General features: G+C 47.6%; 2 protein-coding genes across 3 annotated transcripts; both read right to left on the minus strand.

Annotated features, from left to right (window-relative positions):
- Positions 1-814: 814 nt before the first annotated feature.
- cdk13 (cyclin-dependent kinase 13) lies at positions 815-9,693 on the minus strand. The gene is made up of 14 exons (XM_052053698.1): positions 7,687-9,693; positions 6,396-6,965; positions 5,438-5,584; positions 5,144-5,283; positions 4,883-5,053; positions 4,586-4,775; positions 4,428-4,484; positions 4,215-4,316; positions 4,047-4,124; positions 3,802-3,918; positions 3,376-3,507; positions 2,867-3,066; positions 2,264-2,740; positions 815-2,097 (listed from the first exon to the last, which is right to left on the minus strand). The coding sequence occupies exons 1-14, from the start codon at positions 8,796-8,798 to the stop codon at positions 1,439-1,441; spliced, it is 4,152 nt and encodes a 1,383-aa protein (XP_051909658.1). The 5' UTR covers positions 8,799-9,693; the 3' UTR covers positions 815-1,438.
- A 303-nt stretch (positions 9,694-9,996) lies between these two features.
- ralaa (v-ral simian leukemia viral oncogene homolog Aa (ras related)) lies at positions 9,997-15,321 on the minus strand. 2 transcript variants are annotated; one of them, XM_052054788.1, is made up of 5 exons: positions 15,116-15,321; positions 13,606-13,817; positions 13,313-13,521; positions 13,055-13,229; positions 9,997-12,950 (listed from the first exon to the last, which is right to left on the minus strand). In XM_052054788.1, exons 2-5 carry the CDS (start codon positions 13,717-13,719, stop codon positions 12,828-12,830), a joined length of 621 nt encoding a protein of 206 aa, XP_051910748.1. In that variant the 5' UTR covers positions 13,720-13,817; positions 15,116-15,321; the 3' UTR covers positions 9,997-12,827. The 2 variants fall into 2 exon arrangements, with proteins under 2 accessions (XP_051910748.1, XP_051910749.1); XM_052054789.1 differs by lacking the exon at positions 15,116-15,321 and adding an exon at positions 14,970-14,992.
- Positions 15,322-15,410: the final 89 nt, after the last annotated feature.

The raw sequence follows: 15,410 nt of genomic DNA on the forward strand, positions 1-15,410 counted from the left end.
AACTGACAGGAATACATTTTAAGATGCCAGTTTGTTCTGATTTGCATAAATGTTTCATCTTATATTCTTCAATGTGTGATACAGCTATTAAATGTCTTGGTCTCTGCTTGGTATGTTTTTGTTGAAATAGTTTGTTGCATTTCCACACCTTGTAATTTCTTTCCACAGATCTCTATGGCTGCACAATTTTTAAATCACACAACTAAGGTGATGGTGTCTTTATTCCTTCTTGCGTGTCATTCTGACAACACACTGGATGTTATACTTGATGACTGCCAAAGACAAAAATTTGGCATTGCGTTACTGAATCATATTATAATTACCATCAAAAAAGGCTTCTTAAGATCTTTTAACAAACCACAGAAGCACTTTAAAGTTGCTGCTTACAGCAAACCATTCATGGAGCTGACTAAATAAAACAAAAAGCAAGAATAATTCCATGGATGGTTTGCATATTTTACTTTTCCAAATCATTTGTGTCATAGTCATTAACTCTCTCTGGAATCCAAATACTTCCATAATCTCATCAGCCACGAAGGTGAACACAAAGTAACAAGTATAATTTTAAGTGCTAACTGAAAAGAAATCGCTAAATATTCCAATGAAGACCACATACAGAAATAAGTATTTGTACTTCACGATTGTCAACCAGTGTTCAAGGTAAACTACTGTTGTAGTAACCACGTGGCAGTGGTAAATGTACTGAATGGCACTTTTGTCTTCATTTAAAGACATAATAGTGGAAACTCATTTTTACAAAATGGTGCCACCCAGTGGTTGCATAGGACACATACAGCCAAACGCAGCAAGAAAAGACATTGAAAAATAATCTTTATAGTAACTGAAGACACATTATACACAGTGGCATTTCTTTAATAATAAACAATTGCCAAAAGGAAAAAAATATGTGGTCAAGATTTTTACTAATACAAAAAAAAAGAGAAAGGGCAAGAGAAAGAGAAAGAAAAAAAACACTTGGTGTCATTTTTTTGTGTTGGATCACTATACAACTTTGATGTTTGCTCCAGAGTCTCACTGTCAAATTTGCTCAACCAAATGCCAGAAGTCAAGGAGCATTTTATAAAAGAAAAAAAAATACACACAAAGAGAGAGCACAAGAGATGGGGGTAACATGATGTGTTGTTCTTGTGCTGCTAAAAGTGTTTTTGAACCTACTTCAGTCAGTAGTGCAAAACATGACTACGACACTGAAGTTCAGTATAAGAAGTCACGGGAAGCATAAGAATGTACCAGAAGGTTAATTCAGAGTCCACCCCCCAAAAAAAAGTTTAATTTAAAAGATTTGTAGAACAAATTACAAAAAAAAATATGAAAAATGGTCTGAGAAAAGCTCCTCTGACTAGGTCTGCCGTCTTGTAAAGGAGGTGGTGGGGGCAGGCGGAGGTCTGCAAGTCACAACATGTCGCTTCCAGGTGGTTTAGAAGGGCAGCCCTCGTCCTCGAATGGTGGAGTTGATGTGAGGGGCGAAGGCGAGGGGCACCTGCGAAGAGGGCGAGGCCCAAGCGTGGCCCGGTGCTGGGATGGGTGGTGGCGGGAGAGGGTGTATGCCGTCCTTCCGGACCAGAGCGTGGTTGTACAGGTGGAGGGCGCCTGGGTTGGGCTGGCCCTCCACTGATAGGGGGCTGTATTCAAAGCGGTGGTCCTTGTCCCCAGCGAACATCATCCCCGGGGGGCCAGTGGAGGGGGGGGCCGGCGGCGGGGGAAAGGGCTCCAAGGGCGGAGCCTGGCCCGGCCCACTAAACACTTCTCTCAGAGAGTGAGGCGGTAACCCCGCGCCCAACATGTGACCCATGAAGCTGTCCCCGAAGCCCGTCGGCGTGAAGTGAGGCGGCGGCAGCGGGTGGCTGAAGTCGCCCCCGTAGCCCGGGCCTTCCGCGGTAGGGAGGGGCGGGTAGTCGGGCTCGGGGGGGCGGGCGCCACCGTCGCCTCCGCCGGCCGACGCTATGGGCGGGGCGTGGCCGGGCTTAGGTTCAGGTGGCGGCCGCCTGTAGTCCAGATCGGCGTGCGGAGGCGGTTCTGGAGGCTCGGGCGGTCTCTGGTCTGGGGGCAGGATGGGGACGCCTGTCATGTCCAGCGCTGTCGGTCGAATAAAAACAAACAATGCGCTAAAACAAGGTCCATAGCAACATGTGATTCTTACTGAACTCATTCACTCCCAAAGACGTTTTTAAACGTCTTTTCAGACTTGGTCTAGAATTGACTGGTACTGAATGAGTTAATGACAAAATTTAAAAAGGATTACCAGGTGAGACCGGACTGGATTCTGGAGCTTGTTTGTTCTCGAGAGGGGGCACGGGTGCACCCACCCCCAGGTTGTTGGCGGGAGCCTCCGCCGCGTCACCCCCGTCCCCAACCTCCTGCCTCTGAGCCTGCAGCAGCTGAGCCAGCAGCATGGTGACGGCCGTCTGGGTGGCGGCCGCCGCGTCCCCCTCGGGCGGAGGAGGAGAAGGCGGCTTGGGCATGGGCGGGGTGCGCGGCACGCCGGCCGGGACGGCGGGCTGCGGGGGTTTGGCGGGCGGCGGGGGCTGAGCAGGGGGCTCGACCGCATCGGGGGGCGGCAACGCTTTGGAGAGCTGCTGGAGTGTCTCCTGGTTGACTTTGGAGTTCACCGCTTGGAAGAACTGGGCCGTGTTGGCGGCGGTGCTGTTGGGCGGGCCGAGGAGGTTCAGGAGGACGGCGAGCTGCTCCTGGGTCAACTGAGCGTTCGCACCTTTGGGGTCTGCGGCTGGAACAGTATCAGAGTGGATGAGGAGGTTTGACACCTCTGCAATGTGAGTCTAATATTAACAGTGAGAGTTACTCAAAATATCAGAATGTCGATTGTAGAGTAGATTCCTGTTCTCACCCAGCAGTGATGAAGCCGCCGCACTCGGGGCTTTGATGCCGGCAGAAGCCGGGAAGCCCTGAGGAGTGTTACTGCGACTGTCGTCCAAGCCCAGCTCCTTGCGCGGCGCCTTCGGGGGGCCGGCCAGCTCCTCGGGCATCTGCTTCTGACGCCGACGCTTCTTGCTCCACAGCTCGTGACAGTCTTGCCATAATGGAAGACTGTGGATATTCAAGCGGGGGGGGGGGGGGGGGGGGTCAAGGCAAAAAGAAGGAGACATAAAAAGGAAAATTGACTTTTTTTAAATGCCTTGTGGGCAAATAGTTGTCATCTCTGGAGTGCCAGCACGGCCATCATGTGTGAAATGCAACAACAAAGTGAGCGGCCTCTTTTTGAAAATGTGCGTTTTTACGATAGTTTGGGAATGTTCACGATAGTTAGTTTAGAATTCCTATATAAATATGTGCGAGCGTGTTACACACATTAACACACATCCTTTCAACATGTCGAAATCGATAAAGCTAACATACTCTGGCGGGGGCATTTTGTCCGGGTCCACATCCTTGAGGAACTCGCAGCCCAGCGCCTGCTCGGCCGTGCAGCGCTTGCTGGGGTCAAGGTTCAGCATGTGGTCAAACAAGTCCAGGGCAGTCGAAGGAATGCTGAACAACAAGCCCACAAAATTATTCACAAGAAAAAAAATTTTTTTTTTAAATTACAGCGCACGTACAAGTCAAAAATGAACACGTTTCATGTTTCCAAATTTCAAGAGAAATATTTTGAAAATAAAATTCTGGATAAAAGCCTCCTTGGGTATTTAATTTTATTTATTTATATTTTGGAAATTATTCAGTATTAACTTTCATGTTATTTTTTTCGTTTTTGTTTCATACCAAGGACACAAACCTAACAGGAGAGTTACAAATGCATCCGACGTGACGCCGACGAGAACTCACAAGGCAAATTCCTCCCGCAGTCGTCGCCTGTACTGCTTCTTTGGTTTCATGGTGTTGAAGAAGGGAAGCTTGATGACGTCCGGCCACACCGCGGGACACGGACTACCGCATATCCGACTGGAAGACACCGAAACACTCAAATAAGCCAAGTATTAATAAGCAAGAAAGGAGCAATTGTTTAACGCTCTGAATTCATCGCGTAACTGATGCTAATTTTTGTTAGCAAAATGCCAAATTTCTTGTACCTGATTAGCTCCAACTGGGCCAGCTCCTGGTTAGCTTGAAAGATTGGCTTCTTTGTGAACAATTCGCCCAGGATGCATCTGTGAACGGTGTCAGAGAGATTTTGTTTTTTTTTAAACTTTTTTTCCCCCCCACCCCGCCAAAATAAAATTTTCTTTCCGACTTCTTACCCGCAGCTCCACACGTCGATGGCAGGCGTGTACCTCTCTTCGCCCAGCAGGAGCTCCGGGGGGCGGTACCACAGCGTGATGACTTTGTTGGTGTATGGTCGACTGCGAATGAGATGCAGACATTGAAGGGAACAAAAAAAGAAAAATATGGAAAAGAATTTGGATGCGGACGAATACGTGACCGCTTGAATCAATCAAGAAACGTCGGCTCACCTCTCTTCAGAGTTGTACAAGCGAGCGAGGCCAAAGTCCGCCAGTTTGATTTTGCCTCTGATGGGATGAGCGAAGACGGACGGGGGAGAGAGGGAAAAACAAAAACCGTCAAAACGCGAAGCGGCGAGGGGCTTTACGAAGAGCTCAGACTTCCGTACTTGTTGTTGAGCAGGATGTTGGAGCACTTGATGTCACGGTGCAGGAAGTTCTTCTTGTGGCAGTAATCCAGCCCCTCCAGCAGCTGCCTCATGAACGACTTGATGTGGCTCTCGTTGAAGTGCACCAGGCCCGACTCCAGCAGGCCCATCAGGTCGTGGTCCATGTATTCAAACACCAAATAGAAAGCACCTGCCGGTAAAAAGAGGACGAAGCGACACATTTGTATGGCAAAAAATAAAAATGAAAAAAAAAAATCGCTGTCATTGTAAATCTGGGGAGATGGCACGAAAAAGCACCTTTATCGTTTTTGAAGTCCAGCGCGTCCTCCTTATCGGTGACGATCTCCTTCATGTTGATGATGCTCTTGTGGTTGAGCTGCCGCAAAATTTTGATCTCTCGGATGGCCGTGATTGGGAAGCCCTCCTTTTCGTTGTCCAGGCGAACCTTCTTCAGAGCCACCATCTCCGCTGTTTAGATAAAATGACGACGACGTGGCTCTGAACAGCAGCTTCACAAAAGGGAGCTTTTTTTTCTTTTCTGAAATGAGTGTTTCCCACCTGTGTCTTTATCTTTGGCCTTGTAGACCTGGCCATACGTGCCTTCACCCGTAATGCCGATGATCTCAAACTTATCCACGCAACGCTTCCCCCAGTCGATCTCTGTCTCTTTTATTTCGCCGTATCTCGGACCGCACATTCTGGAAACGGGAAGGAAACGTGTTTTTTTTTGTGTGCTTTTTATACAAATAGTTGGGTCTCCAAAGCAGTATTTGCAACCGCATATATTTTAGATGGGAACAATCTCACAGCACGGCAAAGCTTGACAACCATGAAAAATGAAGCTGTACTAACTTGGGCCTTTTACGCGGCGTTTGGCCCTTTTTCTCGTCGGCCGGGCTGTGCGGGGAAGATGTGCGGCTGGAAAGGAGCGGCGGGAGGGGCAGGTCGGTGAGCAGCTTTCGATCGGATTTCTTCTTCTTCGCCGACGTGTCCTTTGCGCTGATGAATGAAAAACAACAATTTATTAGATGGCTATTTGCGTAATTAAGTTGAACGACACTACTCACGGGAAATAAAGGGCAAGCCATCCAGTGAGTCATTTACACCCTCTCGGAAAAACATTTAGGATTGCGTTGATATCATTTCAAAGTCCTCTTGTTATATTACCCATACTTATAAATGGCTTTGAGGTTATTTTAGGCACCGTCACATGGTGTTCCACTGGGTTCAACTTTGGGCCTCCTGCTATTTTCATTGCATTTGCTGCCCGTAGGTTTCGTCTTAAGAAAGCGTGGTATTTCCTTCGACAGCCATGCGGATGAAAGTGAAATCGATGTGCCGGCAAGCAAAAAGGACGTTTTCTCCTCCAGGCTAGTTTTGTCTTGACTGGAGGAAATCACGGCCTGGATGGGACTCCAATTCTTAAATTTCAATTAAATTAAAACAGAAGTGATGGTGTTTGGTCCAAGTCGCCCTTTTACATCCCACCCTGCTGATTTGGGCTCTCTGGCGCCTTATAAAATCCAACCATCTCAAATTTGCGTTTTAAATTGGACAGTGATTTTCAAATAAGCCGGCAGATCCGTGTCCATTTTTAAAACTTTTCTCATATCTGATTTTTATTCTTTGGCTCTTGACTCAACGTGAGACTTAGTTTCGTGTTTTAGGGTGTTGACTATTTTTTATGTTATTAATTTATTGACTTTAAGGTGCTCAATAAATAAAGTTGAGTTGAGTCGCCACTCAGCGAACTACATAAAAGAAAATTATTTTTTTTCTTCAATTCCTGTGGAATTTGCCAGGGACCTACCTCTCTCCTTTATCAATTTGCTCAAGAAAACTCAGGGGAAGGGGCAGGGACGGGACACCAGAGATGAAGGTCCCGCTGGCTCGTTCCTTATCTTTACTCGGCCCGCTTGCCGCCGCCGCTTTCCTCTTGGAGTCATCCTTCGCCTTGCCGTCTTTTTCCCGACTGACGGGCTGCTCTGAACTCTTCTTCGAGGAGCAGTCCGAGGGCGACTGGGGCTGGCTGGACGTGGGTGTGCGCGGCCCTTTCTCCGCTGCTGCCGTTGCTGGAGGGGCAGGCGGTGAAGGCAGGCGTCCCTTCCTGGGCGCGTGGTTGGTCTTGGGACTGGGCTGGTGGGCGGCGGCATTCTTAGTCGGCGTGGAAACTTTGCCGGCACCTTTGGCTTTGGCCGCCTCGGCGGCTTTGGCTTTCTTCTGCTTGCTGAGCTCGGCCGCCAGGCTGCTCTTGAAGGTGAGCGTGCTCGGCGAGAGGCTGGAGGGTCGGCTGCGGGAGCGAGAGTGGCGGTGGCGGCTGCGGGAGCGAGAATGTCTGGAGGAAGAATACGGGCTGCGACTCCGAGACCTGACCGATCGCCTGGGAAGAAATATTGAGCATGTTTAGGATCACTTCAGACATTGCGGGAGAAGAGCGGAGTTTTAGGGCTGACGTTTCTTGACGTTTGACAAAAAGATATCTCAGAGACTTTGCAGCACCTGGGAACAATTATAAATTGTGAAAAGAAATACATATTGCAGCTCCCCTGAAACTAAAGCTAGCAGGAATAATATAAAAATAATATCTAACCTCAAAAAGGGAGGAACAGAAACTTGGTGGTTAACTCGGCAGTCCCACTTCAAAGATTACAATCTGAGCAGTAAACGTTTGAAACAAAACCGTAGTCTTTGCCAAAAAAAAAAAAAACGGGTTTCCATTTCAAAGTAAATAGAAGTAAAGAATAACAGTTCTGCAAAGCCACATTAAGATGCATGTCCTAGATTTGTTGCCACTTGTGACAGCGTAAACAATAACAAAAAAAGCCAAATATGTTGTCAATGCAGCAGAGTTAATTCAGACGCATAATGACGGTTATAAATAATATCGCAATGGAACATTCACCTCCATGTGCCTTTTGACAAGGATCTGAACTTTCTGAATCATCTTTAGTGGTTAAAGGTCAAAATGATCTATGACTGCAATGATGGTTGCATCATAAAATCTTAATTCTAACATCATGATACTTTTGTGCCATGCGCTTGCATCTATAGCCAATTGCAAACCTGCAAATCAATCCCTGGAGCTCATCCTCGCACCTCACCTGACATCTGGACTCGGGCTGAGAGATTTCCTGTAGGGACTGCGAGATCTCCTCCGTCCTGCGTAGGGACTGGTGACAAACTCCCCCTGCTCGTACGGGCTGTGTCTGCTGTAACTGGGAGATCGGCGCCAGTTGGCTGGACTGGTCGGTGATCGCTTCCTCTTGCTGCCCGAATACGAGCTGGGTGACTTGGCCACGCCGTAAGCACCGTACACGTCAGCATCTCGACCGTAATAGTTGGGCGCGGGAGATGTTCTTTTGCTTGGGTAAGGGGGGCTTCGTCTTGATGTCATCTGGTTGTAACCGGACGGAGACTGGTAACTGTAAGGGTAGGACGTCCCATAGGGACTTTCAGCTTTGAATCCCGGGCTTCTCCTGTAGGCCCTCAGCTCTTCATCTCGATAGGACTGCGGAGGAACGTCTCTGTACGCAGACGGCGGTTCTTTATCTGCTCTCGTTTTATTCCGTTGCCTTGCGGAGTCCCGTTTGTCTGCAGACTGTGACGACTGACTGGAGGACGCTCTTTTGCCGTTTTTGTCGTTAGTCTTCACTACGTCTCGCTGGTTTTTAGAGCTGCTCGGGCTGAGTCCGCCACGAACTTTGGCATTTCTCTCACGATTAGGACGTTCCTTCTTCCGGCCAGGGTCCTTGCTCCTTTCTGCTGGTCCTTTGGCATGCACGTCCTTGTTAAGGAAGACGGCCTGGCGGTCCCTCGTCGGAGCGTTATACTCCTCAAAGTCGCCCAATCGGTCCATGGGGAACCGATCTACCTGGTGGTCCAGCTTGGGCGATGGGCTCCCGGAAAAGCGCTCAGACTGGGAGCTCACGTCATCATACTCCACCAGTGTCCGAAGTTCAGCCTCCTTGCCAAAAGTGCCATGTCGGTCACTGACCGTACCTTCCGTTGCACCGATGTGCCACAAGTCCCTGTCCTTGGCCTGTCTGCGTTTCTTCCGGCGAGAAGCCGACGATCGTCTCTTGTCTCGATGTCTGTCCCGCTGAGCCGCACTACTTCCCGGCTTACTCGCGTTTCGTCGGTCCTGCCTGTTAGCATTTCTCTGTGCGGGGGGACTCCGGCCGCGGCCATCCCTAAGTAAATCTGAATTCGGCATTTATCCACACGGTTACACCTACTGCCACCTTCACTAAGAAATAACCTTTAAATACTATTATGCTATGCTATGCTCCTTGCTTTGCGGGTGGAACATAATAACATTGGGCTAGTTAGCATCATAACTCACGTTTGGAATGCCCTGACTGGCGAGATCACGAGCTTAACGTTAGCATCACAGAGCTAACTGGATCGGGGTTTTTTCCACTTCAATTTTGTTACTAATCAATTCTTACACACTCACACACAAAATGACATTCAGCTACCAAGAGACGATTAACGACCCGGACTCTATAGTGTGCATAATTACGGATTCGCTAGCAAATGCTAAGTCAATGAAAGCTAGGTTAGCCTCGGGCGGCTAAAGCTACCAGACGACACATCGCATTCGTGGACAAACGTGCAAGCCCGAGGCCCGTCCGGATTTAAAGCCCCGGTTCCGTGGAGGCAGCGCGGCCGGTGCGAGTATTTCCATCCACGGGTTGGTGTTCGAAGTCAAAAGCAAAGTTGTCAGCCTCCCATTTGACACTGCCGTAGCGCAATAGGGAAGTGGAGCGGCACGCGAGCTTGCCCAGTTAGCCGCCTAGCCGCTAGCCAGCTGGGAAGCTTTCTTGTCTCTCTCTCCGCTCTCGGTGTTGACTTCCAGCCCCCCAGAAAAGGCGTCAAAAAGCCGCTTCCTCCATCGTATAATCCGCCAAGAGGCTTGCTCCCGCAGGTGGCGTCATCGTCCCTGAAGGCACCCCGCTTACTTTCGGGGACCAAAGCGAGCGGAACGTTTGGTTGGAATCAAGTTGCCAAACGGCGTTAACTTAGTTGGTGGTGTGAGGCAGGCTATAGTGCTACTTTACACTTTTGGGCCCCAGACGAGCTTTCAAACTACAGGCCTCGTGCGCCGGCGTCAGCCAATCACAGGAAAGTGCGTAACGACGTGCCCTGTGACGTCAGCGCTGAGGGAACCCCTGAGTCGCACCACCGGAATGGACAACTAATACAAACGGTGCTTTAATGTTAAACATGCAAGTGCTGCGTTCAGGTAATTTATTCGCACATTATTTTAGCTAATGTTAATAAAAAATTCTACAGTTAAAAAAATCCTTCTAAGTACTTGCAAGGACGTATTTGAACTGTATAGGTTGCGTCCCACCGCTGATAATGATTTGAATGTACCCTTCCACATACTGGACACAACAGCAACTCACTTGCATTAGTCATATCACCTTTATTTGCCATTTCCAAATCACAGACACACGCACGCACGCTCACAAAAATTGAAATGTAAGCATCATCTCTTGCACACGAACAGACAGGTAGAGGCTACATTAGTGGCTATGTTTCAAAAAGAAAAAGTAAACATGAAGTGAGCATTTCAATCGTGGCAAACATCCCCACCACCCACCAAAAACAGACGTATACTAGATACATTATTTTAGTACTTTTTTTTAGAGCATGAATATAAAAAGGCAATACATTTTCTTTGAATTGGCTGTCTCGCCACAGTCTTAGGAGGAAATAGAAATCATTTCAGAGGCTCATGGCGGACATTTGCTTTTTTTGTTTTCTTTTTTTTAAATACCCTAACAATGATTCAACTCTGAAGCCAATAACAGCAAGCACAACGGTGGTAATTTTTTTTGTGATTATTATTTTAGCAACAAGAGCACACTGCGACCATGGAGGAGGTACACTATTCAGTCCTTACTGTTAAAAATGTGACATTTGACTCTTAGGGGTGGGGGTGGCGTCATATGCTGGAGGTTAGCCCTTAAAAAAAAAAATCCTATCTTTCTCTTACTTTCCTTCTCATACATTTAACTAAATGATTGGCTTCACCTCAACACATAAAAGCTTCAAAACACTCCCACCACCGTGTGTGCTTTTCAATCAATATATACCGGAGGCATTCTTTAGCATTTTGGGTGACATGAGCGCAATAAAAAGATATTTTTTAACGTGAACCGGAAATGGGAAACATTGTTCCGTGCTTTGTCCTTAGACCAGTTTTTGTTGCTATTGTTGTTGCATAGTCTCCAGTAGTGGCCATCCATTTTGTTTATTGTCGAAAATGGTGGAACGTAGTCATAGCTGTGGCTCAGTTCTTCGCAAAAGAAGGGAACGAAGCGGCAATTTGATGCTTTTTTTTTAAGTACACAACTTTCAAAAAGCGATGGATATCGGGCTTTAAAGGCAGAAATGCACACCCGAAATTGTAATGAATGTGAATTATGTTGATTGAGCACTTTGTTAAACACCAGCAAGTCATGCGCAAAGTAGTTCCATTGAACAAGTCATCATTTGGGATTCATCCTGAAATATCGGCCAAGAAATGGGCAGGCATTTAGGCAGCTGCGTGCGCAAAAGCTCGTCTCCGTCTGCTTTTTTTTTTTTGGTCCAGATTGACTTCAATTGAAAACAACGGCACTTTTGCAAATACTAGCGAGGATTTTTTTTCTTTGGTGACAGAGAGAAACTCTCGTTTGTACGTGTCCCACAATATTTTGATTGAATGGGGGACTGAAAATTGGAGGCGTTTTTTTTTTAAATTTTATTAATGTCTTACGTGCATTTCCGGTTTCAGCTTTTCAGTTCTCAAGGTGTAAATGCTCTCGGGGACATATCTGTTGATTAGAGGTCAGCCCAATTAGGAAACAAATAAAGCAAAGAGAAGGTTAAGCAAGATTATTTTGTTCCAAAAAAAAAAAAAACAGTCAGTTTGGTCAAACAGGCATGAACGCAATCCTTTGTGGACCTTGATGATGCCAGCTTAGTGCGATTCGACTGGCCTGTTGAAGCACCAAAAATTACTAGATCACAGAAACAAAGTCATCAGTCGCAGTAATAATAACTTAAATAATAAAGTTAATGACAATCATAACGCGTGAGGTTAGAGGGGGAAAAAATGGTTGAAATGTGCCAGGACTGAGAATTATTTGTCTTTGAGAGGATTCCGGCAAAGAAAAACAGGAAAGTTAGTGCGCTTTTTTTCATGAAGGGAAAATAGAAGAACATGAGTACGGAAAAAAAAATAGTCCAGGTAAATATGGGCGACAAAATTAGTGGTGGTGAAGAAAAAAAAAGACCAAAAAAATCATTAAAATGATTCTCATTTGCCTGGCAGGACTGAATTGAAACTGCCAAATAACTTTTTGGGGGATCATTTCCAAGTTGCTGTAGTGACTTTGAGGTGTGTTTTCGGCTAAAGCGGAGTACACACAACGACCGGCCCAACTTTGAGCACCGACTAATCTGCTCCCACAGAACAGAGAATCTCCCGCCTCCGAATCTCGTTTGAAGAGTTGCACGTGTTGCGGATCTTTAGTAGCACTTGTGTCAAAGTTTAGTCTGAGCAGTTCTGCTAATTTCCCTTGGCCCCTCGATGGCGTTTTGCATTCTGCGTTAGCATCACGGTAGCAGCTTTTCATTTGCTTGGTGCGTCATTGTTTTTTACAAGAAACGGCTGGCAGGCGCACTTTGCCTCTCATTCGAAAAAACTGCGCCCGTCTTTTTTCCCAAAGTGATGTTATACGATCAGCTCCCATTTCTTGACGGCAACGGAGTGAGTCCAGGCACTAAGGCGTACTTTTGCAAACGTGGGTTTTAAGTTTCAATGTGATCCTTTTTTGTTTTGGGAGTGTGATCTCTCTAAATCGGGGATTTTCATCCCCCCCCCCCCGATATTTTACCACACCCATCAGCCTCACGCCTGCCTATTTTCTTTCACTCATCACGCGCACGCTCTCACATTTGACGCATCGGTTCTCAATCTGCATAAATGTGTGTACCCCACCAAAGCTTCTTTTGGCTTGATTTAAACAAGCGAAGGAGGAGACGGTCGACGTGAACAATTTGGAGTGTGAGCGCGTTAGGAAGTTACCGAGTGGATGAAGCGCTGCCTGGCGACTCCCCCAGACGCATGGATAAGGAGCAGCGAGTTGCGGGGGGCGCTTGAAATTAAAAGTCTGAGGAAATGTATATGTACACAAACAGCTCTCTGGCGTAATTTTTTTTTTTTTTTAGGGTAGCTGTTTGGCCACTATAAAATACAACACCTCTCCCGGATTCTCTTGGCCAAACTTTTACTTTTCTTCTTGCCGTTCTTCTCTTTGCTGTCTTCCATCTTCCTCGCCCGGATCTCCCTCATTAAATCAAAGAACACCTGCGGGGGATGGGGTGGGGGGGGGCAAAATTCAATAAATGAAGGTTACTTTTTTCCCCATTCATCAAAGGTTAAGGGGCGGGGGGGACGCAGATCAGACAGACCTTGTCTACGTTGGCTCGGGTCTTGGCTGAGGTCTCCACGTAGCACACCCCCCACTGCTCGGCGCGGGCCTTGGCCTCATCCGCATTCACCTGCCGCCTGTCATCCAGGTCCGACTTGTTGCCCACCAGCAGGAAGGGAACGTTCTCGTCCTCCTTCACTCGTAGGATTTGCTCTCTGCCGAGGACGAGGTGTTGGACGGGGGACTCAAAGCCGACTGTCACCCAATTCCCACGCGATTTTCTCGTCTTCAGCCATACCTGAAGTCGACCGTCGCCGCAAAAGACTCCAACTCCGTGATGGAGAAAACGCAAAGAAAGCCCTCGCCGCTGCGGAAGTAGTTGTCACGGATGGCCGCGTAGTCCTCCTGCCCGGCCGTGTCCAGGATGTCGATCTGCACCTCTTCGCCGTCCAGCACCACCTTCTTCCTGTAGCTGTCCGCTTTGGTGGGCTCGTAGTCTTCCACAAACTAAGACACAAAAGCAGACGGGAACAGCGGTGGGGGCTGGGAATTTGAACGACGCCCACACCTAAATCCTACAGGCGCGCTTACCTCGTCATACATGAACTGAAGCGTGAGCGCCGACTTCCCCACTCCGCCGCTGCCCACCATAATCACTTTGTGGAGGGCTAAAGAATTCTGCCCTTTGGGTTTAGCAGCTGCCATGGCACTGGGTAGCGAGGGATCCGATCGGGGAGGGATTGTGAAATGAAGGCCGGACGACTTAGATCAACACCAGATGCAGCAGCGGGGGCTTTAAATCCCTGAAACAAACAAAACAAAAAAAAGAAAAATCGGTGGATTTGGGGCCTTCTTTTGTTTTCCGACATTTCATCACAAAAGGTGTGACGATACTTCCAGGTAGCAAAAAAACTGGCAAAATATCAAGACCTTTTAACAGTTATTATTTAACCACGCCCCTTGACAGTCAACATAAATGTTTGATGCGTTTGTGTGCACCCACAAGCCAGGATAAACCAATAAAAAGCCACTAGTTCATGGAATCAGTCCTGTACATACTTTACAAGGCAGTCATTTTATTGTACTATTCGTCCATTTTCTATTGCACACATCCTGTTCGGGGTCATGGGAGCTCCAGAGCACTTGCGGAGCACATAAACAACCCTTTCCACTCGCATTCACACCTGTGGACAATTCAGAGTCCCCAGTGAGGCTAACGTTTGTTTTTGGAATGTTGGGGGGGAAGTTGGAGTACCTGGGAAAAACACACACACACACACAAAGGTCGGAGCTGGGATTGACGCTCTGAATGTCAGAGCTACGAGGCAGATGAGCAAACCACTGCGCCATTGCGCTGCAGAATCAAATAAGTAACTGCAATGTTTTACACAAATTAATATGTTCTTTCCAGAGAGCTATAAAACGCGAAATCTGAAAAAAACAAGACCCCGGTAAGCCACACGAAAGCAGGAAAAGCCCCCCAAGTCGCAAGATCCTGCTGAAACTTGAATGACTACCAAGTTTTGGAAGAACAAATCGAACGGCTGTGTTGGACACTATCAAGAACCACAAAACGTGACGTAATGCAATCCATTATTATTATCTTTAACGATTATAGTGACAACTGGGTTATTAGAACATCGCTCCAACCTTCAAATTTGTTCGATACGGGGAGTAACAGCGTTAAAACGCCAAAGAATTGGAACGTTAAGTATTAGTAGTTCTATTGGCAACTTAACAATCCACAGCTGCAGATCAATAGAATACAAGTCTAAGAAAATAAACTAGCTCGCTGTTTGATGCACAGTGGGCGGTGTTGCGACTAAAATGACCCTCAGCCTTACCAGTGAGATGAGTGTTCATACATTTTAACATTCACACACCAAAAAAAAAGACAGAGCGAGAGAGCGACACTGGTAGTTATGACTGACAAAACCGAGGAGAAAATACCATACACAGCAACAGATGTTCGCTCGGATCCTCCCTGGCCGCCCGGTCAGGACGGCGGCGGCCACTCGGGCAATTCAACAGCAGGCTAACCAGCAGCTAATACCAAGTGAACGATGCTAAGCGACGAAGCACATCGTGAAAGAAACATCACCTTCCAGAGTTGTTGAAAGCTTTCACGCGGGTACCGCCTCGGGCGAGGTTTTGAGTTGCTGTTGATAAAAAAAGGGGGAAAAAAGACTTCTTGGCGAGCTCGTCGTTAGCTCATGGCTAGTTCCCCAACCTAGCTCGAGCTGTTAGCAAGTAGGGATGTGATCGGCAGGCAGCGGGCTGGGCACGACTCGACTCGACTCGGGTTTACTCGGCTACACTCGGCTACACTCGGCTTTGTAGCCCCCTCCCTGCGTCCATAGAGCCCCGACGGTTCGTCCCACATTCGGCTCCGCTCG

This window comes from Hippocampus zosterae, chromosome 20, assembly GCF_025434085.1.
Source record: "Hippocampus zosterae strain Florida chromosome 20, ASM2543408v3, whole genome shotgun sequence".
Classification (NCBI taxonomy): domain Eukaryota; kingdom Metazoa; phylum Chordata; class Actinopteri; order Syngnathiformes; family Syngnathidae; genus Hippocampus; species Hippocampus zosterae.